The sequence below is a fragment of the Nerophis lumbriciformis genome, linkage group LG03 (genome assembly GCF_033978685.3).
Source record: "Nerophis lumbriciformis linkage group LG03, RoL_Nlum_v2.1, whole genome shotgun sequence".
NCBI classification, from domain to species: domain Eukaryota; kingdom Metazoa; phylum Chordata; class Actinopteri; order Syngnathiformes; family Syngnathidae; genus Nerophis; species Nerophis lumbriciformis.
The window spans coordinates 48,313,746-48,340,000 of NC_084550.2; the positions used below are offsets into that span (position 1 = coordinate 48,313,746).

Genomic DNA, 26,255 nt, shown 5'->3' on the forward strand with positions numbered 1-26,255 from the left:
AACGTCCCCTTTAAGGACTCTGACCGGAAGTCGCCCGCCCAATATATAAAATAAACAATTTTGGTCCCAAAACCGAACCTTGTGGAATTCCACATTCTAGCATACTACGCCTTATGATTTAATTTTAATATATTTTGCCTTTTTTTTTCTTTTTTTTTGCATGAAATGTGCAACGTCCCCTTTAAGGACTCCGACCGGAAGTCGCCCGCCCAATATATAAAATAAACAATTTTGGTCACAAAACCGAACCTTGTGGAATTCCACATTCCACATATATAAAATAAACAATTTTGGTCCCAAAACCGAACCTTGTGGAATTCCACATTCTAGCATACTACGCCTTATGATGTCATTTTAGTATATTTTTCCTTTCCTTTTTTTTTCTTTTTTTTTTTTTTGTATGAAATGTGCAACGTCCCCTTTAAGGACTCTGACTGGAAGTCGCCCACCCAATATATAAAATAAACAATTTTGGTCCCAAAACTGAACCCTGTGGAATTCCACATTCTAGCATACTACGCCTTATGATGTCATTTTAGTATATTTTTCCTTTTTTTTTTTGTATGAAATGTGCAACGTCCCCATTTAAGGACTCTGACCGGAAGTCGCCCGCCCAATATATAAAATAAACAATTTTGGTCCCAAAACCGAACCTTGTGGAATTCCACATTCTAGCATACTACGCCTTATGATTTCATTTTAATATATTTAGCCTTTTTTTTTTTTTTTTTTTTTTTTTTTGCATGAAATGTGCAACGTCCCCTTTAAGGACTCCGACCGGAAGTCGCCCGCCCAATAGCGGCGCGGAAACTAAAACGTTGTTGTTGTTACTAAGCTAGTCTACCTACAAGTAGCTAACGGTAGCCGGTCGACGGCTTCATTATCTATCTCCTTTAAGCACCGTGTCACTCCTAAAATAACACATTGAGGTATCTTCTTCCTTCCAGTAGTCCTCGCTTTGCTTCCAGCAGCAGACATGATGACTTCTGTTCTGGTAAGTTCTGTTAAAGCTGATACTCGATAGCTAGCCAGCTAGCTCCTAGCCTGAAATAAGTTACGTTTGTCGTTCGTAGCTGCATAAAAACGTTTTCATGTGTAGCTGTGTTTGTGAGGCATTTACGTTTCTGCGTAGAAATGTTCATTTGGGTATTAACATGGATTTATAAGACACTACCTAATGGCAGAATATTCGCTACAGTCGTGTATGTATACGACATACAGTGCAGCTGTTTGTGTGTGACGTCACCTTTATTCGGTTTATCCAGCCATCCATTTTTTACCGCTTTTTTCCTTAACCCTTGTGTGGTGTTCGGGTCTGTGGGACCCGTTTTCATTTTTTATTCAAAGAAAAATGATACAATTAATTAATTTTTCAAACTGAGACTCACTGACTTTGGCTCATTTTCTGTGAAGAACATATATCAGAATACATATTTAATGACCACACACCCCCCCTACACATTTCTATTACATATAGGATGTCCTGGTCCACTGGACCCGGGGCTAATAGAAGTGTGGAATTTTATGTTCTGTGTACCACACACACACACACACACCATTCTTGCCAACCCTCCCGATTTTCCCGGGAGACTCCCGAATTTCAGTGCCCCCCCCCTCTCCCGGGGCAACCAATTTCCTTAACCCAGCCACACACAAAGAAGTTGTAGACCTCCATGCCTTGCCATGTTTCCACCTGTTTTGTCGTGTATAAATGGACAACAGTTTGATATGTTTTGATAAGGGAAGGCGACCGACGTATAATCCTTGATATCACTTGACACTTTTTTTTGGATAAAGTATAGGGATAGATTCTATTGCACAGTTTACATTTTTGCTTGTATCTTCTTTTTGCAGGAAGATTTAAGCCTATTTGGTACTCCGATAGTTTGCGCGCTGCTTGCTGTACAACAGCCAACTTGGATGGGTTGAGCACCACATATTTTCGCTTCCGGGAAGAAGTTACGTGTCGGTATACAAATATTTGTCATTTATACGATCTTTGACTAGCATTCTTGCAGTAAGTCCTTAAAGGCCTACTGAAACCCACTACTACCGACCACGCAGTCTGATAGTTTATATATCAATGATGAAATCTTAACATTGCAACACATGCCAATACGGCCGGGTTAACTTATAAAGTGCAATTTTAAATTTCCTGCGAAACTTCCGGTTGAAAACGTCTAGGTATGATGACGTATGCGCGTGACGTCGACGGTTGAAACGGAAGTATTGGGACGCCATTGTATCCAATACAAAAAGCTCAGTTTTCATCGCAAAATTCCACAGTATTCTGGACATCTGTGTTGGTGAATCTTTTGCAATTTGTTTAATGAACTATGGAGACTGCAAAGAAGAAAGCTGTAGATGCGATCGGTGTATTAGCGTCTGGCTACAGCAACACAACCAGGATGACTTTGACTTGGATAGCAGACGCGCTATCCGACGCTAGCCGCCGACCGCATCGATGATCGGGTGAAGTCCTTCGTCGCTCCGTCGATCGCTGGAACGCAGGTGAGCTTCGGTGTTGATGAGCAGATGAGGGTTGGCGTAGGTGGAGAGCTAATGTTTTTATCATAGCTCTGTCGAGGTCCGTAGCTAAGTTAGATTCAATGGCGTCGTTAGCAACAGCATTGTTAAGCTTCGCCAGGCTGGAAAGCATTAACCGTGTAGTTACAGGTCCATGGTTTAATAGTATTGTTGATTTTCTGTCTATCCTTCCAATCAGGGGTTTATTTATTTGTTTCTATCTGCAGTTAAGCCCAATGCTATCACGTTAGCTCCGTAGCTAAAGTGCTTCACCGATGTATTGTCGTGGAGATAAGTCACTGTCAATGTCCATTTCGCGTTCTCGACTCTCATTTTCAAGAGGATATAGTATCCGAGGTGGTTTAAAATACAAATCCGTGATCCACAATAGAAAAAGGAGAGAGTGTGGAATCCAATGAGCCCTTGTACCTAAGTTACGGTCAGAGCGAAAAAAGATGCGTCATGCACTGCACTCTAATACTTCACTCTCGCGTTCCTCATCCACGAATCTTTCATCCTGGCTCAAATTAATAGGGTAATCGTCGCTTTCTCGGTCCCAATCGCTCTTGCTGCTGGTGTAAACAATGGGGAAATGTGAGGAGACTTTCAACTTGTGACGTCACGCTACTTCCGGTACAGGCAAGGCTTTTTTTTATCAGCGACCAAAAGTTGCGAACTTTATTGTCGTTGTTCTATACTAAATCCTTTCAACAAAAATATGGCAATATCGCGAAATGATCAAGTATGACACATAGAATGGATCTGCTATCCCCGTTTAAATAAAACAAATTCATTTCAGTAGGCCTTTAAAACATCAGTGTTCCTGTCTTATTCAATCTTTCTGTGTGGAGTTTGCATGTTCTCCCCGTGACGGCGTGGGTTCCCTCCTGGTACTCCGGCTTCCTCCCCACCTCCAAAAACATGCACCTGGGGATAGGTTGATTGGCAACACTAAAGTTGGCCCTAGTATGTGAATGTGAGTGTGAATGTTGTCTGTCTATCTGTGTTGGGCCTGCGATGAGGTGGCGACTTGTCCAGGGTGTACCCCGCCTTCCGTCCGAATGCAGCTGAGATCGGCTCCAGCACCCCCGCGACCCCGAAAGAGACAAGCGGTAGAAAATGGATGGATGGACTTTTTTTGCGCAAGATTCCTAAAGACGACAGACTGCTGCCTTTCATGTATGAACAGGTGTGTGAAACCTATGGCCCGCGAACAGGTTTCATCCGGCCCGTGGGATGAGTTTGCTAAGTATAAAAATAAGCTGAATTTTTTATTATGAAAGAAACCGCTGTTCTAAATGTGTCCACTAGATGTCGCAGGAGCAATTCTTGTATATTTGTATATTATGCTACATATGTAAAACAAGTAAATTAGAGATGGCCGATAAATGCGTTAAAATGTAATTATCGGCCGATAAATGCGTTAAAATGTAATATTGGAAATTATCGGTATCGCTTTTTTATTATTGGTATTGTTTTTTATTTTTATTTTTTATTAAATCAACATAAAAAACACAAGATACACTTACAATTAGTGCACCAACCCAAAAAACCTTCCTCCCCCATTCTCATTCACACAAAAGGGTTGTTTCTTTCTGTTAATAATATTCTGGTTCCTACATTATATATCAATATATATCAATACAGTCTGCAAGGGATACAGTCCGTAAGCACACATGATTGTGCGTGCTGCTAGTCCACTAATAGTACTAACCTTTAACAGTTAATTTAACTAATTTTCATTAATTTAGTTTCTATGTAACTGTTTTTATATTGTTTTATTTTATTTTTTATTCAAGAAAATGTTTTTAATTTATTTATCTTATTTTATTGTATTAATTTTTTTTAAAGTACCTTATCTTCACCATACCTGGTTGTCCAAATTAGGCATAACAATGTGTTAATTCCACGACTGTATATATCGGTTGATATCGGTATCGGTTGATATTGGTATCGGTAATTAAAGAGTTGGACAATATCGGATATCGACAAAAAGCCATTATCGGACATCCCTAAAATAAACCACATGATATTAGTGCACCAGTCGAGGGAAATAAGCAAACTACATAAATAACATCCTGTAATTTGATTTTGATCATTTTTTTATCTTGATAGATTGAAAATTAACACCAATTATCACAATTTATTCAGAAAGTATAAATAACGACAAATAAAGATTACTATTAACCGCAACATGTAAGTATCCATCCATCCATTTTGTACCGCTTATTCCCTTAGGGGGCGCTGGAGCCTATCTCAGCTACAATCGGGCGGTAGGCGGGGTACACCCTAGACAAGTCGCAACCTCATCACAGGGCCAAAAAAAACCCCAACAACATTATGATTTCTAAATTTTTCAGAATGTGCTTGTTCTAGTTTTAAACAAAGAAAATAATCTGAAGTTGTCTTATTTTTAAGTTATCGCTCAGTGATTTTACCAGTCCGGCCCAACTTGGGAGTAGATTTTTCTCCATGTGGCCCCCGATCTAAAATGAGTTTGACACCCCTGACGTCGAATCTTTGATATGATATGAACTTTTTGCAGCAAATCATTGTAAACAGCAGATTGTTCCTGTCAGAAAAAATGATCTTTAATTCGCGTTTTTGCAGTTCATACGCTATAGATATACTCGAGGGACATATGCAGTTGTATCTATACCGTCGTTATTATACATGCTAATAAAAGTTATATGTAAGCATCTAACTTTGGTCAAAAGCACCCAGATTGAACACCAAAAAAATCAATTCTCGACGCCATATTTGTCAAAGTGTCTCATGATGATGCCGAGCTCAAGCTCCACGGTCCCCATAGCCTCGGTGTACAGCCTGTATCTATCCGCTCCGCTGTAGATGAGATCCGGGCTCTTGAGCTGCGGTCCCCCGCCAACAAACGTCTGCGTTAGCTGCTCCTGCCAGGAGCCGAGTGGCCTCCAAGTCCCGCAGCTAACGCGATGGTGTCCGGGGCTGGAGGGAACGTGGCAGTAGCCGTAACCGTAGAGCTGGCAGCGGCCGAAGGAGTCCTGGTGCCAGACCTGCAGGTGAACCTTGGGCCAGCCCTGGAGTCCCTTGGTGGCGTAATGCAAGTCAATAGGGTGGCACCAGTACGCCATGTCTCCCGTTTGGGGGCTATCCACCTGGGTCTGTCCTTGCTTTAAGCCCGAAAGAAGGCGCCATGCTCCTCCAGTGTGAACCCCCCATTTGCAAAACAGGCTGTTGCTGGGGAAGCCAGTAGCTCCAACCAGCTGCCCTATAACGTGCAACTCTGCCATGACACCTACACGTCCATCTATCCCCTCAGCATAAGAGCTGTGTTACGCCAGCGTCACCGCGTAGGTCTCCTTGGCAACGTCGCTTGTTCAAGGCAAAGGTGCTGTCCAGCGCTTTGCCTGTTAGAAAATACGGGGGAAAAAATCGTTTCTGTGATACTTGAATGGGAGATCAGTGTCGCCCTTTGTATAAAGAACACTTTTTTACAAAACAAGTTGACAACGTGATTGGATTGTGGAATGCTGCGATGGATGTACAAAGGAGGGACCGTGCCTAAGAGACAACAGGCGGGACAGCCCAAGTTAAGGATGACCACTTCTTCGACGCCTACAAACAAATCCAAGCAAAGAAACAGCGCCTCCAGGCGGGTACATAATAGAGCACTTGACATTCTCATAGGGCCAGAACAGTAGGAGCCAAATCAGTGATTTGCCTCTACAAAGCTTGCAATTGTTTTATAGATTTAAAATAAAATTTGCAGTGGTGTATATGTGCATGTATATATGCTAATGGGTGTCTTGATGTATTGCTTACCAGCCTTATTTAGTCAAGATGATGAAATGCACACAGTGTCGTACCGCTAAGTAAGCATGCCAGTCATTGTCTCTAGAGGTCTTTTTTTTTCTTCAAACATTTATTTCAGTCAATGACATAAAAAGTACAAGGTAGACAACACATAATATAAATTAATATAATGCAAACGGTAATGTACAGTATGTAAGCATGATGGTCCAGTTTTGCCTGAAAGGGAGTGGGAAGAAGATCATTTATTTAATCCCACCCCCAGTTCTCTATTCAGTGATTAATACATTGAGTTTCACTGTTACTTTGTTTAGGGATTATAATACAAAGGTTGTATAATGGTGGCATTACCACAGGTAACAATAATTATTACACTGTAACAATAATTTTTATCAACAATGTAGGAAGAATGAACATACCAACAATGGTAATAGACAACATAGCAACAATGGTAATAGACAACATAGCAACAATGGTAATAGACAACATAGCAACAATGGTAATAAACAGCATAGTAATAATGGTAAGGAAACATTGAGCACATGTTAACACTATGAGACAGAGTACAACAGCAGGTCAAATTAAAGACCCTCATCTCTATATTTGAACCAGACCCGATGTTTGTATAATAGTGTAGATCGATTAATAGTTTGGCATTGCTTGTGTTGTAAGTCCAGTTGGTTCCATAGTTTTACTTCGCATACGGACACAAAAAAACGTTTACGCGTGGTTTGAGCTCTCGGCAATGAGAAATATCCAAAGCCTCTCAAGTTATGAGCCTGCACTTGTGTTATTAAAAAAAAAATGTTGTAGATTAAGGGGCAATAATTTGTTAAATGCTTTATACAAGACTATTGATGTTTAACAAGATCATCAAATTTTAGCAACTTTGATTGCATGAACAGATTATAAGTATGTTCTAAAAAAAACTATGTTGTGAATGAGGTCTGGATAAGAATCTCTATTGAAATCTATGTGGGAATGTGTGGACATTACAAGTTTTTCCACTGTGTGTGTAGGATTTTGCGGGTATTCCGGCATCCTCACACATCTCAAAAAGCTGTGATACGCTCTAGCTCAGCTGTGACCCTAATGAAGTGGTATAGATATATTATAACAAGTGAAGTTCTGCATCAGTTTATAATGACAGATTTTAAATACAGCTACTACGTTGGATACCATGCGTATACACGGTTAGGAGAAAATATGCAATATGTTGTGAGCTTCAGGCTGCAATCAAATTGATGTTTAGACTGATTGTTTAAAATTTAGGCAATGCAAGAAGGTCCATGGGGTGTCTTAATATTTTCACATGATTGTATGTGTTCGTTTGTGAGGGGTAATTCTATCTTCAAACCCCTGTACACAAAATAATGAAATATTTGTCGAAACACGCACCCCTACTATGTAGCCTGTGTTATTGAATGTTTAGCCAATTGTTGCAACAACATCACTGCACATTGTTAGTTGCTTCTGAATGTATGCGCTGCGTGCAGATAGTGGTAAACGACAACCACAAATTCCAGATTAATTTATCTGGGGACAAGCAAGTTTATATTCAATATCATTAGTAATTGTGAAAAAAATAACATTTTGGAAGGGGTTTAAAAAATTCATATAATTAAAAAATATATATATGTTCTTTTAAACCACTAGTGGTTTTTGCTAACCTGGTCCGTGCTGTTCTTGTTATATTTTTTTATTACGAATATTTTTGCTTTGAACAAAGTTCAAACAGCTAGTTTAGTTTAAAACTTCTCAAACAGCTCAACAAACACTGCAAAATAATCCACTGTAATTTTAGTGTGTTTTGGTGAATCACCATGAAATTTAGTACGGTACACTCCTTTAGTGTACAATTTGATTATGATTGGTTGGAAAACAAGACATGGCCCCCATCAAGCAAAACGTTTTAGCAGAGCTCCTGGCAACTAATTGTTCATAAGTTAATTATTATCTATCTTAATGAGTATAAATATATATGTATATCTATATCATACTTATTAATATCGCCCATAATTCATCATTTGACTTTACTATGTGTTAATTGTATGTCTTTCCACACAGCCTGATCCGACACTCGAACGAAACTTTAAGGGCCACAAGGACACCGTGACTGGTGTGGACTTCAGCAGCAACATGAAGCAGATTGGTAACGGCTCTCTTTTTTCATTATAAAGTGTTTAGATATTTACTCTATTCACCTCTGCTCCATTTTCCTTTAGCAACAAGCTCAACGGACTGCTGTGTGATGATCTGGAACATGAAACCTCAAAGGCGCGCATATCGTTTTAACGGCCATAAAGACGCTGTCACGTCGGTTCAATTTTCTCCCTCGGGTCACCTCGTAGCCTCCAGTTCCAGAGACAAGACTGTACGCCTTTGGGTGCCCAACATGTATGTTTAAAGACATGGATGAATTTATGCATTATCTTTCAGTACCAGCCAATAATAAACACAACCAGAAACATTAGTGTGTGTGTGTGTGTGTGTGTGTGTGTGTGTGTGTACAGGAAGGCTGAATCAACCGTATTCAAGGCTCACACTGCCACGGTGCGAAGCGTCAACTTTTCCAGCGACGGCCAGTCTTTGGTGACGGCGTCCGATGACAAGACGGTCAAAGTTTGGACCTTGCACCGGCAAAAGTTCCTCTTCTCTCTCAACCAGCACATCAACTGGGTCCGCTGTGCCAGGTATGAGACACGCACTTACTGTAGATTGCTTTTCAGCAGGTTCCCATGAATAGCAGAATGCTTTCAGTATGGAATATATTTTTTGGGTTTGGTTTATTAAGAACAGCAGAGTGATCCTGTCATTTGCAGGATATTTGACTCCTATTTTTGCAGCAAGTTCCTGAAACGGGGCGGCGTGGCTCGGTTGGCCGTTACCTCACCCACCTGCGCTCAGTGCCACCCACACTGGTTTAATTGTAACTTGGATCATGGGTTTCACTATGTAAAGCGCTATATAAATATAATTCACTTCACTTAAAACAGCAGAATCCTGTCATAGAGGGTCTCTGCTGTCATTTATAGGATCTTTGACTTGCATTGTTATTAAGTCCTTAAAACAGCAAAGTGATTTTTGTTTTTAATAAAATCTTTTTGTTTTTAATAAAATCTTTTTACTATTATTAGTACTCCTAAAACAGTAAAATACTGTCATATAGAGGATCTTAAACTAGTATTTTTGCAGAAGGTTCCTAAAAAGCAGAATGCTGCCAGATATAGGATATTTGACCAGCAAACTGTCACTTATATAATTGTTGACTAGTGTTTTTGGCCTAGATTGTCAAAAATAGCAAAATAGTCCTGCCTTAATGAGACCTCTGACTAGTGTTTCTACAGTTGGTCCTTGATTAGCATTAGGCTTATGTTAACCTTTGTTTTGGTGTAGAGGGGCACATGCAGTTTTATTCATGGAACCTTTCATAAAAATGACCAAAAAGTATATGAAGCCTCTCAGCAAGCAGATAGTTTATGACAACACCAAAACATCAAGGAGTCACATTTAACCAAGTACCGTAGTTTTATTCAAAGAAACACCATTATTAGAATTGTAAATGCCTCTAAAATGAGCAGAATAGGACCCCTTTAAATGACATTGACTCTCTGTTGCAGGTTTTCTCCAGACAATCGCTTGATCATCTCTTCGAGTGACGATAAAACTATTAAATTGTGGGACAAGAACAGCAGGGAATGCATTCACTCTTTTTATGAACATGCCGGGTGAGCACCTTTTCTTAAAATTTATCCAAGAACTTGCGTAAGTAAAGCGTAACTTTAATATATGTGTGTTTTCCTCTAGTTATGCAAACCATGTGGATTTTCATCCCAGTGGAACATGCGTGGCTGCAGCGAGCACTGACAACTCAGTCAAGTTGTGGGACATCAGATCCCTGAAGATGCTCCAACATTATCAAGGTATGTACATCTCTTTACAAAAACAATCAGAGCCTTTTTCAGGTCAGTTAGTTAAGAGTAGTTCATATTTATGGTGTCCTTTATTTCCATACCAAAATATTTATACTCTTACTTGTTTTAGTTAGCAATCCTAAAAAGATCTTAGCTGTGATTTGAGCTAATAATGAACAATAGTTATCCACTGCTTACACTTACTTGCGTCGCTAAATTAGTTTCAAAAAGCGTGGCCCAAGAGTGTGTTCCAACTACATGTGGATCACACTCCCCAGCCTGAACAGCCTCCCTGGGAAAGTTTTTTCTCACAGTGTTAGAAAGAATGGTACTACTGTTATTTTAACCTTGGCTACAGGAGGTGCAATGTGGTTCTCATCCTGGTCCTGGAACATTGGATATGGTGCATGTGCTTTGTGCACTGGGAAAAATAATTTGACCGTGTCCCTTGCAGTATCCCGTGAAGGGTGTTCTGGGAGTAGTGGATTTGTGGCACACTACTGTACTCGTACAACCGAAACAAGAGCCTGGTTCACATTGTCAGTAGTAAGTCAAATTTGTTAACTTTGAATGTTGGCCTCTGCCATGGCTGCTCTTTGTCGCCAGTTCTGTTCATAATTTTTATGAACACAATTTCTAGGCGCAGCCAAGGAATTGAGGGTGTCGAGTTTAGGGGCCTTAGGATCACATCTTTGCTATTTGCAGATGATGTGGTCCTGATGACTTTGTCAAACTGTGATCTCCAGTGTTTACTGTGGTGGCACAGCTGAGTGTGAAGCTTCTGGGATGAGACTGAGCACTTTTAAATCTGAGACCATTGTTCGCAGCTGTAAAATGGTTAGTCTGAAACCTTGGGGTTGGGAGCAAGGTCTTTCTCCCAGGTGAAGGAGTTAAAATATATCAGGGTCTTATTCACAAGGCAGGAGGGTCCGATGGACAGATGAATCTGCAAAGCATCTGCAATGTGTTCGCTGTATTGTGCCTTCATGGTGAAGAGAGAGCTGAGCCACAAGGCAAAACTCTCGATCTACTGGTAAATTTACCTATCTACCCTCACATATGGTCACCAGCTTCAGGTAGAAACCGAAAGAGCTAGATCCAAGTAAAGAGTAAAAGTGGCCAGAATAAGTTAACTCTAGGGTGAAGATGCTAGTATTTATTGTCAAAATATTCATGTAACTTAATCTTTTTCTTTGTGGTGTATAACTACTGCATCGTACTGAGAGATGTTATAGTGTTGTAGACATTACTAGACACCACTCGTCTCTTCTGTCTAGACATGTATTATATCATTCCAACCAGCAGAGAGCGCCCTTAGTTCACTCAACTTTTGCAGTGCTCCCAGAATCCACTTACTGCATGCCTTAATGTATGAAATGTGCACAATGAGTTTGTCAAAAGCTACAATGGAGTAAATAAAATAACGGTCTTGTGTTGTGTTGAAGTATACGCATGCAAAAGTAAAACTTATTCTGTAGTCTTATACTGCTCTTATTGTAAATGTTGTTTGAAGTTTTACAATACGTGCTACATTTATGTTTCTTATATAGTTCATCATAATGATTTTCTGTGTGTGTGTGTGTGTATGTTCTCCAGTCCACAGTGGTGTGATGAACAGCTTGTCTTTTCATCCGTCTGGTAATTTCCTCCTCACTGCGTCCAATGATTCAACAACCAAGATACTGGACCTTGTTGAGGGAAAACTGTTGTTCACACTTCACGGACACCAGGTACAACACACAAATATACTGTGTAGGTATGTCGGAAATTATTCAGAGTCTGGCCAAATGTTGGTGATAAGAACGGAATGTTTTTGCTGCAAATGACACAAAGTAGCAGAAGACTGCTTAGGATGGATCTAGAATAGATATTGTTAAATACTTTCAGAACAATGCAAAAAGGTAAAAAACACAACAACAAAACAATTGAATATCGCAGATCCTAGCATGTATGCAATTCGACACTCATGTTCATGCAAATGCAGAGCTTTTTAATTAAAATAATTATTTATTTGTGAAAAAACTCCCCAATTGTGCTTATCCTCAACAACAATATGCAGTTATTTTACCAAAAAACACATCACATTCACCCTAACTCTGTAAAAATGTATAAATATGTGATAATAAAGCATGAAATTCAGCATACAGTACAGCATACATGTTCTGTGTAACGTTCTACATTCAACTTTCTTACAGTCAGGCCTCAAAATATACAGTGAGGTCAACACAAGTTGTTACTGAAATTACATTACGCAAGCAGTGAAGCAGCATTAGAACATCTTACCTTCTCTGGCGAGTAAGCAGCAACACACCTGAGCTGCGTAGCACTACCAGCTGCCAAGGAAGATGGAAGTGGCAGTTCTAGCACCAGCCTGATGACCAGGCTAAAGGCTAGACTTTCACCCCGACTCCCTCTGTTCCATTGATCATCTTTTATGATCATTCAGTAGTGTTGAGTACATATACATGTTGTCATTTAAAATATGTTTATAAGTCTGTGAGGCATACATAGGGCATAAACCTTGTTTGTGCTTCTATACATTTAGCTTGTTAGCTTCCTTTGTCGCTAGCTAACAACGACAATTGAGGAAAGACAGGGAGGGTTCTGGAGTCGAATCCAATCTAATAATTGTAACGAGGGATGCACAATTAGTTTTTTTTCAAGCCGACACCAATACCAACAACTTCCTGCCTCTCTAGACAGAACATTGATAACCGATTTATATCTATTGTAATATAATTATTATTTAGAAGCTCAATATTATTTTTTTTGCTCCTTGTGCGATGTTTGCAGAACATTTGGTGCAAATAGCAGAGGTGTGGACTCGAGTCACATGACTTGGACTCGAGTCAGACTCGAGTCATGAATTTGATGACTTTAGACTCGACTTGACAAAATGTAAAGAGACTTGCAACTCGACTTAGACTTTAACATCAATGACTTGTGACTTCACTTGGACTTGAGCCTTTTGACTTGACATGACTTGACATGACTTGCCACTTTCCCCAAAATCCAAAGCTTAAAAAGTTATTTGGGAGCGCTCCGTATTTTTCATTTTCTTCGTCTGTCTATCAGCGTGTTATTCCTGTCAGCTGGTGTGCTGTCAGTACAACAGCCAATCAAATTAGAGTTACGTTTTTTTCATCACACAGCATTCATCCAATCAAATTGCAGGACAACCAATGAACAAGAGTTGTCCAAAAACGTGCCAGTGATAAACAATTATGTTAAAGTTGGTTTCGTTCGGGTATAAAAACTACGACTTGGTCAACAAAAAACAAATTGCCGTATGCAAATCACGCAGTTCGAATATTACAGACGGAGACGCAACAACTTCCAACTTCGTTCGACATTTGAAGTTGCACAAAGAAGGGTAAGTTTTGAATGTAAGATAACGTTTATTGGCTAAGTAACATGACTTTTATTTGCTGTTTAGTTAAATCAGTGAGGCTGCAAACTCACTGCTAACGTTATAACCATAGACATCTTATAAGTAGATGCAGCATAGAGCGCTACTGCCTACTGGCGCAGACGAGGCGCGTGGCCGCCATCTTGGAGTGGTGATCCGCTCCACTCAGTGCAATTAATTTGGCAGGAGCAATGAACTGTCAGCGCATTTAATTCATTTTACCTCACTGAATACCACTGATTTTCACCCCCCTTTTTGTCATACGTGTAGCTATGATAACAGACACATGTTTTGGCGTGTTTTATTATTCATAGTTTGCTTAACAGTAATATAATATTCTTATACGCTTAAGTGACCAGACGTCCGAGATCAAAACTGGGAATATAATCCCAGAGAAGGGGGAAAAAACGGTAAACTATTTTTAAGTTGAAGAAACAATATGATTAGGTTATATATACATATGCGTGTATCCTACATAAACAATGTATGAATACATTAGATATCTATATATCTTAGGGACCTATAGACTGTATCTCTGTTGCTGCAGCAGCAGAGAGTTTATTCTGTCTTGACACTTTGTATTGATATTTTCTATTACATTCTTCCCTTAAATGATAATGTTTGCAGTGTTTGTTTTATATGTATTATTTTATGTAAGTCGCTTTGGATAAAAGCGTCTGCCAAATACTTAAACATATATAAACACCTGAAAGTCTTCATATCAGCTAAAACCACCAATCTGTTTCACTGGATTCAGAATAAAACCAAATTCTGTTTAACCCAACAATGTTAGTATTTGAATATTGTTACTTGAAGACTGATTCCTGGTTACAATTATACTGTTAAGAAAGTATTGTCTTATACTTTGCCTAAAATGAGAATGCATCATAATCAGTAGTGGCTGGTGAATTTTGTTTTAGGTGGGGCTGAAAGTTTGTAAACCAAACCCCTGTAGGGGGGTCATCCTCCCCCAGAATATTTCTTTGTGATTTTCACATACAAATATTGAAGATCTTTGATCCTTCTCAACTCTGTGGTAATATTATTTTCATAAAATACAACCAATAGTATGTTAATGTTAAATCTCACTTGTGAAAAGTAATCCCCCGATTCCTATTTTCAACAGTCCGCTCATTTGAGCAGGAAAACGCTGAACACCAGCCCGGCATCTTTGTTTTCTACCTTTCAACTGTCAGTTTAGGCTGCTCGCCGGCTCCTCATCAGCACTTCAAGATGGCGGCCAAATTGCTCACGTCACAGCAACCAATGCTGCGTCTACTTATAAGATGTCTATGGTTATAACGTCATTGCAAACACGGCAATCTGTTGCGTCCACTGCAGTTTGCTACCTTATTCATACTTTTTGTCAAGTGATTTTTTTTAAGCAGGGTTTCATGAGGTACCTATACATAATGTTACGTTAGTCAATGTATCACACACAGTAACGTGACGTTAGTCAATGTATCACACACAGTAACATTACGTTAGTCAATGTATCACACACAGTAACATTACGTTAGTCAATGTATCACACACAGTAACGTAACGTTAGTCAATGTATCACACACAGTAACGTAACGTTAGACGGCAGTCAGCAGCACCGCGTATTTTAGCCACCTACAAAAAGACAAACATAGTCAAATAAAGGTCAGTTAAAATGTATACTATATTAAGAATATGTGTACATATTGCATAGGGTCCTGACATCTAAAAAGTACAACTCTGTTCATTGTTATGTTCATATATTTATGTTTTTCATGTGTACGCACATATAAACACACATACAGTATGAGATGAGATCAATGAGATAAGGTAAGAACAGGATAGAAACTGCTGTGGAACTAGTTACAATGCAATATGCCATGGAAATGTGGGCTTTGTACCGAGGATGTCGTTGTGGCTTGTGCAGCCCTTTGAGACACTTGTGATTTAGGGCTATATAAATAAAGATTGATTGATTGATTGATGGAAATACAATGTTAACACTTTTGTGCAAATAAGTACAGTTGCACTTGTTTTTTTTCAAGTGTGTTTATTCTGTAAAGGAATGAGTTACATGTTTAAAATGACTGGTTAATAGTGCTATTTTGAAGTGCAATGTCAGCACTATCTTTTTCCCTGCAATTTCAAATGCACTTGTTTTAATAAATAAATACAGCGTTTTAAAAGCATACACAATCTGTGTAAATATATTAGTCTGTGGTTAAATGACTTAAAGGACTCGAAACTCAAAATGCAGGACTTGGGACTTGACTTGAGACTTTCCAGTCTTGACTTTGGACTTGACTCGGACTTGCCCTGTCTTGACTCGGGACTTGACTCGAGACTTGAGGGTAAAGACTTGAGACCTACTTGTGACTTGCAAAGCAATGACTTGGTCCCACCTCTGGCAAATAGCACCCCAAAAGTCTTTCTCTGAAAGTTAAAGTTAAAGTACCAATGATTGTCACACACACACTAGGTGTGGCGAAATTATTCTCTGCATTTGACCCATCACCCTTGATCACCCCCTGGGAGGTGAGGGGAGCAGTGGGCAGCAGCAGTGGCCGCGCCCGGGAATCATTTTGGTGATTTAACCCCCAATTCCAACCCTTGATACTGAGTGCCAAGCAGGGAGGCAATGGGTCCCATTTTTTTATAGTCTTTGGTATGAAGACGTGAAGAATGGCACACGATCGACGCCATGTTTGTTTGCACTGTGAGCTCAGGTTGTGATTTTTTTTTTTCGATGAATGTAGGCTATAAATAGACAGCACGCTGAATTATTTGTGAAGCATTAAGCTTGTGTATTAGATAGGGTTGTCCCAATACCAATATTTTGATACTTTTTGAAATAAAGGGGACCATTATAATGTCACTATTGACTTCATTTTAACAGAAAATCTTGATACATTAAACATACGTTTCTTATTGCACCTGAAGACAATTTTATAAGATTAGAAATAAAAATAAAAGTCATTAAACACACTGGGCTTTTCTTAATGCACTCAAAGAGCAATTTACAGTTTAATATATTACATATAGCCTGCCATAATCTAGGATTAGGTTAGAAAAGAATATAAATATTTATTGACATTGTATTAAATGCATCATGATTTATGGTTTCCACTCTTGGCCTGTGCTTTTAGACAAATACAATAATTAATAAATATTAAAAACTATACTATGGCTAAAACTATACAGACAAGACATGTAGCAAGTAGATTCAAGATTCAAGATTGTTTATTGTCATATGCACAGTTAAACAGACAGTTTGCCGTACAATGAAAATCTTACTTTGCGAGTCCACCCTTCAACAAGTCACACGGTAAAATCACGCATTGTTAAGGATAAAACTAATCAAATTGTGGGAATTTGTTACAAAATTCAGTCATTTCACTTGCATTAGTTTACGCTATGTGGGTGTTTTTCACTCCGCTAATAATTGGTAACAAGCCAACTAGCTGTCTGCACATCTATATATCCATATGTAAACAACAGGGGAGCTGGTTAACTACATTACCTGTTGCTCTGTAAACTCCTTGTGCAGGTCTGAAGCTTGCAGATTTAAAACTTCACCTTTATACTAAGTTTTGAAGCCAAAATACCTCTATTTTGCCATTATTCCTCTCCGCACTGTTTCTGCTTGTATATGCTCTTTGTGTGTGTGTGTGTGTGTGTGTGTGGACTCACTCAACATGGGCCTCGGCTCAGCATGGTCACTGCCGCATGGCAGCATGCGTTTGAAAAAAGTAACACTTTTTTTCTAAGAGAGTATAGTACCTTTTTTAATTCTTTAGGTACTAGGGTACTCTGTTAATACTGGTACACCATACAACCCTAGTATTAGACGTGAGAGACATCACTTCTATTTATGTTTGTTAGCCTAACTGTTGCACTGATCCTCATGATGTTCTTGTAGAAGAACAATGCTTGTTTATTAGACTTTATTTTCATAGAATAAAATGCTTTACGTTTTAAATTGACATTAAAGAGTGAACAGTTAGTTTTTCCAATATTTTTTTTTTTTCTGTCAGAAAGTTGTTTTTTAAAGATCTAACTAACTATATGACAGCATTTTGTGGATGTTTTGTGTTATAGTTAATTTATGACAAATTTATGCTCAAACTATTTACGAATTTGTCTGGTTTTTATGTTAAACCTATTCTTACGCCCTTGCAGGTAGAAAAAGTCCATACTGTCTTTTGTTTTTTTTATGCAGGTAATTATGTATTCCATTAATTATTATTTTCATGGTGCCATTAACATTGTAAAACGATTCTGGGCTAGCAAAGTAATGTAAACACTGCAAGCCAGGTTGATTATTGCTAAACAGTAAGTTTGCTGTTCTACTAAATGTTAACCAGCACTATATATTTGAATTGTGAATTGTGTCAGCTGGAGTCTCAATTATTAGAAGTCTTGAAGTGTAATGCAATAATTTTTTCAATTAAGTTTTTGTAAACTTCATAGAAAGTAAATTGTCTTGAAACATTTTTAATATTATAAATAATATTCCGCCTATCTTTGGACCAGACCAAATATGTCACTGTGTCAGGGCTGTCCCAGGCTAAATTGGCGCCCTAAGCTGAATTTAATTTTGAAGCCCTCGGGCCCCCATTACAAACATTATTCAAACTTTTTCTATTATTGTCAAACATTTTTATGCTTTTATAGAGGGACAAGCGGTAGAAAATGGATAATCAAATCGGAAATTGATTTGATGAATGTTTTGTACTAAAACGTATTAATGGGAAATACATTGTCCAATAATGTATGTTTTCGTGCAAAACAACACATTTTAAATGATTAAAGCATAAAGTTGAACATGTTTCTGGCACCCCACTCCCGAAAGTGACTTAATCCCTGTACGTAAAATTACCACAGAAGACAACAAAAATGCTTGAAGAAATCTTCCATTATATTCTTATCATTTACGGAGCGTGAAGGTTGTGTAGGTTTGCGGGGGTGTGAGGGCATCTTGGTAAGGGGTGCCGTATATTATCTTACATTTTTGTCCTTGGCCGATCACACCTATGCAGCATGTACGTTAGAGCAAAGTAGAGCGTGATTTACTCACACTAAGCCAATAATACTTATGGATAATCTCGCCTCATTAAATAGAAAAAAGTATCAGTAAACAGACCTACAGTACAGGCCAAAAGTTTGGACACACCTTCTCATTCAATGCGTTTTCTATATTTTCATGACTATTTACATTGTAGATTGTCACTGAAGGCATCAAAACTATGAATGAACACATGTGGAGTTATGTACTTAACAAAAAAAGGTGAAATGACTGAAAACAGGTTTTATATTCTAGTTTCTTCAAAATAGCCACCCTTTGCTCTGATTACTGCTTTGCACACTCTTATAATTCTCTCAATGAGCTTCAAGAGGTAGTCACCTAAAATGGTTTTCACTTCACAGGTGTGCCTTATCAGGGTTGATTAGTGGAATTTTTTGCTTTATCAATGGGGTTGGGACCATCAGTTGTGTTGTGAATGAGAAGGTGTGTCCAAACTTTTGGCCTGTACTGTATTTTAATGTTATTGAAATAATCGGTGTGGTGTCATAATTCCTAATATCGGCCTAAAAATTATAGGTTCAAATGTTAAACGTGCACCCTTAATTACAGCAATCAAGCTTTTTTTTTTTACAAGTGTTAGGAGAGGGTTTTGAGCGAGAGAAAGTCAGTGTACAGTGCAATCTAGGCCCAAAATCTCAAAAGTAGACTTTTTTTTTTTAAATGGGTGTCTCAATTACTTGAGTTTTTTCACTATTTGTGTGTGGTCTCTGTACGCAACCCCCTCAAATAGCTCAATCCATTGTTTGAATGTACCTATTCACCAGATAACTCAAGTTTAATTCAACATTTGGCTGGTGCATTAATATTTTTTGGCCTGGATGTAAAGAGGGACTCAATAATGTAACACTGGTTGTCCAACAGGTTTGTGTTTGAATGTAGCCATGGTCCTACTTTTACTCATTGTCAGCTTTTTGATGACCTTCTACAACTTTGTTTTGCTGAAGACAGTACATAATGTGTGTTCATTTACTTCTTTTTGTGTGTATGTGTATACAGTTTATTTTAGTACTTGCCAGGCAAGCAGCCCACTCATAATGACTCATCTCAGAAACAGAACGTGTTCTTCCTCTGTTCATACAGATCCTCTCCACCTCCTCTTCTTCTTCCTTCTTTGTTTCTGCTCCTTCCGTTTGTCCAACTGCTGCCTGTTCCCTTCAATGTCTGATGTTCTCACATTTGATTTGGCCAGACTGGACTGGTATGAGGTCTAACAACCAGTGAAATCCCATCTTGCACATTTTAGTGTTACATGTGCTAGCTCACTTGTCATGAGTCCTTGCTTTGTTTGGTTCTTTCTCCTGACACCTATGAATTTGTAATCTCATGCACACTCGCCATTTGTGTCATTGTTCTTTTTGGCTCAGCAATGACTGCAGTCTGTTGGAGCTGGGAGCCTTCAGACTACAGTGAAACCTCTAAATTCAAAGGCCCCTCAAGACATAAAACTTGTGGGCCATTCCTCCGAATCGGTGCCATTTGCTTGTTTTAAAGTAGCTTTATTATGATTTTATTTCTACATTTAAAGACCAATTGATTTAATTGTGGAGTACATGTTATGCAGACCACAATTTGCTCAAAACTTTATATAGATTGTTTTACAGACCATTTTCAAGCTGCTTTCTGACAGTATCTTCAGGATGCGCCGTTTTGTGGTCTGTTTTATTTACGTGCCTCCACTTCGACAGCGTCTTCTCCCTGTCATTGTTGTAGTTTTTAGTGCTTCCATATGTAGTCTTCTGACAAATGAAGTTTGAACTATACGTTACTTTGTATTAGAAATAGCAACAGCGAAGGATTCATGTGCGAGCTAGTCAGCCCCAAAACAAGATCATAGCGAAAAAAAGGAGCTTATTAATTACATTGTGGACCACAATGGTGGACCCGCGCAAAGCACTTTGGGTAAATCTCTACCTTGTATGGATAATCTGCTGATGTCACCAATGGGAAAACCGGCACCAATAGGGAAAATGACAAACGGCTTGTTTACTGGAAGTATGAAGGAAGCCAAGATTGTTTTATAAATATTTCCTCAATGCCTCAACGATTTGATTTAAAATTTTCGGGACCTATCCAGCTTCCAAATCAGGGGTGTCCAAAGTGGGGCTTAGGGACCTTTTATTTTTAATGGCCCGCGACACATTTAAAAAATAATGTGTAATTGATTACACAAAAAGCATTAAAAAGTGGAGTAAAAGAGCAAACAGGTGTAATGTAACGAGAACATTTTGATGTGTTACTAATCTAATAACAAAGTTGCCATGTAGGCAGTTTTTTATTTTGGAACTGTCTTTCTTTAAAAAAATAACCAAACCTATTAAAGGCGGTTTTGACAAAAAGGCGTAAAACATAGAATTAAAACTGAGTCAACAGATAGATCTGAAGTTGTTCTATAAATATTCAAGCGTTGAAAGTAAAAAATATATATATATATATCACTTTTAACACTTTAATGAAAGAGACCCTTTTAGGTCCCCGGGACCTTTTAACATTTACCAAAACTGAAGGAAGCCCTAATGGCTACAAAATATGTTGTATTGTTTATGAAAATGAAAAATATCAAAATGGCCCCCGCATGCTTTAATTTTTTAATGTATTTATTTTTTATTATTATTATTTTTTTTTAAATTTTTTTTTAAATTTTTTATTTATTTATTTATTTTTATTTTTATTTTTTATTAAATCAACATAGAAAAAACACACAATACACTTTCAACTAGTGCATCAACCCAAAAAAAAAAAACCTCCCTCCCCCATTCACACTCATACACACCCACTCACACAAAAGGGGTTGTTTCTTTCTGTTACCAATAATTAATTTTTCAGTGTGCGGACATCAGTGGAAAAAATATTGGACACGCCTGTACCAAATACACACCAGCAGGTACCAATAGATAAGAAAAGTATAATAGGGCCCTTTTAACTTTCTCAAAATGTATGTACTTTTTAGTCTTTTTTCCAACTTTGGATCTAATAATACAAATTGAACTGCTTAAATATGTATGGGTCCATCCCAGGGAACTTTATTTAATTTACAAGATACAAGGAGTGAAAGTAACGGGAATGAGTTTTTAGCATAAAATCAGCAAATAAGTTAAATACAACTATATAGCATGTATGCTGACAGCATGTTGACACTCAGCACATTACAGTGATTCAACTACAAATTGCATTTTAAAAATAAACAAATGTGAAAAAAATGGGCTGGAATGTGCAGCTATTTTGCTGGATGCTGACTATTAATATTATTTCAAATGCAGCTACTGTCCTCCTTGCACAGTAATAAATTAGATACTGATGACAGCGCTGTGTTTAACACTTTTTTTCAACCAAAAATGTTTTTTGTCTAGTTACGGGGTACAGCATACTTTACTTACTACATACTTGCAAATTAGCCACACATTGGCTGTCCTGTACATGCATTTTTTTCCAGGCTGCCCAATTCCTAAAATATGCCAGAGCTTGAAAAAGGTCATCGGGGTTGAGTGTGTTGACAGAAGACCTTTAGTGTGGGCCTTTATTTTCATTTCTAATGGGTGGATGATTGGAGTAAAAAGCTGAAAATGCGCAAATCATAACACAACCAACCTAAAGCTACGGTAATGTACAGCATGTGTGTGTGTATGTCTAGCCATGGCAAGTGCCAGCCTGGCAGCAGGCATTAGTCAGAGCAGAAACAGAACATACTGTCTGTCAGGTTGTTGCGTTGCCACGGTGACAGTGTCTGTTTCTCTCAGGTGCTTCTGGGAAACCATTCCTCACACAAACAGGCCTGTTCATTCCACTCACGTCTACAGAGATCATTGTTGGCACTGACCAACATTTGACTCTGCCCCTTCCTCTGCATCTCTGCTTTCTTTCTTAGGCCCCCATGCTGGGGAAGTAGTTTGCAGTAAAAATGTCTTGAGGTGTCTTGAAGATGCGATGTGATTGCCTCTCTATTTCTCTGCAGGGTCCTGTAAATAGTGTGGCCTTTTCCAGAACCGGAGAATACTTTGCTTCAGGGGGTTCTGATGAACAGGTCTGATTTAGCCTATTTACATTTTTCATAGTAACCATTGATATATGTAAGTTACTGTGATCATTGAACTCTAGGTGATGGTGTGGAAGAGCAACTTTGATGAGTGCAGTGACACGGTCAGGGTGCAGCGGTCCACCTCTTGCCATCACCAGGTGCCACCCGCCAGCTCAGCAGACTCCGTGCATTTTAAATGGCAGACATATGCTTACCAAGGCCAGGTTGGTTCAAACCGTAACACACACACACACACACACCTACACACTCACAATACCACGCACACACCAGCTCCACTTAAATACACAATTTGCGACAGTAGTGCAGAAAAGGGAGCATGTCGGTTTCAGTATGTCTACTCAAAGACTGTAAATATGACTTGCATATACTTTCAAGTAGTGTACAGTTTATTGGAATATAGATTTAATGTCCACTGAAAATGATTCACCGCACAACCACTCCTTTATTGTCTAAATAGCTGGCAACACAAATGAGTAGCAAGATTGTGTCTTGCCTACTATCGAGCATGGTACTGGATATAGGTGGGAATCTTCTGCACCTCACGATTCAATTTGTTTTTTTTGCTTTATTTTTTGTGGACTTTTTGTATATGCACTGCAACCACATAATTTCCCCATTGTGGGATAAATAAAGTCTATCCTATCATATCCTGATTCAAGGGCTACGATTCGATTATAGATCCATTATTTTTACACTTATAATTATATTATTATTAATATATCACAAATGAAATATATATTCTACATGTATTACATTCAATTAGTAATTATATTAATAACATGTCTACAAGGCTACATATATATATTTGTATACGGTATGTGTGTATATACTGTATATATGTGTGTACTAGATGTGGAAAAAATAAATAAAAGTGCGTACTTGGCGAGCAGGCATTCTTAATTCAATTTATTTGCCTTCTAAAACCACAAAATGTTCAGACAGGTTGGACCCAGTTGCCTTAAACGAGCGGCTCAAAGACGTGTGTCGTCTATCTACTCACCGGGGGCCGGACTGTGTTGTTATTTTCGTCTTTCCTGACTTATTAATCTACTGGCCAATTTCCTGTTTTTGACTGGTTACTTTCTGCTGTAACGTGGTTCCTATTAGCCTTCTGTTGAAGTGTACAAAGTATTTATTCTTTTCTTGTTTCACTACTTCACATTCACGCCAGTTAAGCGCTCTGCCCATCGTAGCTTTTCCTCTCCAGGCTAATCCAGCTAAAACAGAATGTTAGCTAATGGTTCTCCCATGGTTAGTTAAAACCAAACGTTTACAGAACATTCACAATAATAACGCATTTTAGAGCTGTCCGCATTACATTATTCAACATACATAAATAATGGATCGAATAATCGTCCATCTTCTAATCGCGATGCATCGGATAATCGATAATTTTTTAACCTTTAGAGGTGGCGCTGTTAGGCAAAATGTGTGGTGCATGCACTCATAATTTGCGTTTTTGGGGGAGGGAATAAATAATTCCAACATGTATTGTTGAGCATTTGACAAGTATTCCAACAACCTTTGCAGTTCTGGTGAATTCAATGTCCAAGAGGATTAATGTATATGTATATGTATATAATAATGCTCAGACTAAATATTCACACTTCACACAGGTGTGCTTATTTGTATTCCCATATGTCAACGCTAATGGCTGTGTGTTAACTAATTTTCAGTGGACAATAAATTTATACTCCTATAAAAGCTCTACACCGACTACTCTAAAGTATGTCTAATTTTAATCTTGATAGTATTGTCCCTTGAGTAGATGTGATTTAAACGGCTGCTGAAATGTGCTGAATTTTACGGTTACAGTACATAGCATAATCTCAAAAGGTTCACACACAGGTTTATGCAAACAACTGCTGTAAACTTGTATAAAAATAAACATATTGATGGCACAGATGCCCTCATGTTTAGTGTTTTCATGCCGCTTTCTCCCTCAGAGCACATTGAAGCCTTTGAAGTCTGTGTATTTCTCATTCATACCTCTCATGCAGGGCGACAAATATTCATCTTGCCCTGCACCTTTACTTTGATGTGAAAGCATTTCTTGACCTCATGAATTAATTTGAATAATAACGTGTGGGAATATTCATACTATATAAAGAATCATGTATAAGTATCAGAATATGATGTAAGGTGATTTGCATACATTCCACTAACATTGCTGCATACACTTAATTTAGTTCTGAGATACCTGAATGGTCTGAGACACACAGAATAACAACAAAAAAAATAACTTCCTTGCAGAATAGTATGCAATGTTTTAATTTGACATCATAGATGTTGTATGCTAACGCCAAACATCAATAAATGCCACAGTCAGTCAATACTGAAAACAACCAGACAGACATTAAAACCTTTAAGCTGTATATTCTATGTCAGTAATGTAATAGTAGATCATTATCTACAGAAAAATAGTCACTGTATAGTCACACAAACCTATTTTTCCTGTGGCATTTGGTGAGCCATTCTTTGAAGTATTGTTTGTGTGTATGTGATTACTGGCAGTAACCCTAACTGGCAGCGATAATATTAACTTAAAAACAACCAGGGCAATTATAACGAGTACTCGTACGGGCTGTCCATTTGACAAGGCTTGAACATTTCCTACCATCTACCGTAAACGTCTGTGAGCCTGGTCAAGAGTTGAAAATTCGGTCATGTTTCACTCCAGTTCTGTTAGTTCAAATTACAAACTGACAAACCGGTTAAGGAGAAAAAGACAAGTCCGCTTTATCAATGCTTGCATTGTTTTGGGCCGTACAAACCATTCAAATCACCAAAAAGATAAAAAGTTTTTTCAGGGTTCCTTCAGAGGTAATCAAGAAGGGTGGAAGAGTACAATATTTTATGATAAATGACAAGAAAAGTGGCACACATTCCAGTCCAAGGCAGCAGAGCTGCTGAATGCACAATTTTGCAGTGATTACTTCATTAAAGGGGTGTTTGATATACTTTTAACGTTTAGTATTTTCCATTTAAGTATTATCTCGATTTTTGCTACAAGTTTTTTTTAAAGCACCAACTTGGCGAGTCTAAATAAAAGAAAGCAAACTTAAAAGAGTTAAGCTTTTACCGAAGGCAGCAAGCATAAATTAAGCTTTCAGTACATACACAATTTTGACATCTATAGTTATATTTTGATATAGATGGGAAAGAACATGCATACTGGTAAATGCCGCATGCAACAGCAACAAGGCAACGTACATGGCTGTAGACGCAAAGTTAAATCATGCAATGCGACCTTACCCGAGCATCAACAATGCGTATTTATCCGGGAGTGTCTCGATACCAATTTTCTTGACCCAGCCACACACAAATAAGTTGTAGGCCTCTATGCTTTTCCAAGCTATCAACTGTTTTGTAGTGTTAAATGACGCCTAGAGCACAAGATAGTTTGATATGTGTGGGAACCCTACCGACAGATAATCCTTGATATCACACGACAAATCTTTTTGTCATAAAGTATAGGGATCTATTCTATTGCATATTTAGATTATTTGCCTGTAT

At 38.3% G+C, this 26,255-nt stretch overlaps 2 protein-coding genes across 2 annotated transcripts in view; one reads left to right on the forward strand and one right to left on the reverse strand.

The window, feature by feature from the left end:
* The first annotated feature begins 776 nt into the window (after positions 1–776).
* Positions 777–26,255, forward strand: part of poc1a (POC1 centriolar protein A) — a 57,016-nt gene continuing 31,537 nt past the window's right edge. The window contains exons 1-9 of the mRNA XM_061938329.2: positions 777–994; positions 8,383–8,467; positions 8,541–8,712; positions 8,829–9,008; positions 9,936–10,043; positions 10,123–10,238; positions 11,826–11,959; positions 22,656–22,724; positions 22,799–22,942. Of these exons, the coding sequence (XP_061794313.1) occupies positions 977–994; positions 8,383–8,467; positions 8,541–8,712; positions 8,829–9,008; positions 9,936–10,043; positions 10,123–10,238; positions 11,826–11,959; positions 22,656–22,724; positions 22,799–22,942 (1,026 nt within the window). The 5' untranslated portion in view covers positions 777–976. The remainder of the gene's footprint in view (positions 995–8,382; positions 8,468–8,540; positions 8,713–8,828; positions 9,009–9,935; positions 10,044–10,122; positions 10,239–11,825; positions 11,960–22,655; positions 22,725–22,798; positions 22,943–26,255) is intronic.
* On the reverse strand, positions 5,105–6,046 carry LOC133576228 (B9 domain-containing protein 2). Its single transcript, XM_061929310.2, has one exon. It carries the CDS (start codon positions 5,793–5,795, stop codon positions 5,268–5,270), a length of 528 nt encoding a protein of 175 aa, XP_061785294.1. The 5' UTR covers positions 5,796–6,046; the 3' UTR covers positions 5,105–5,267.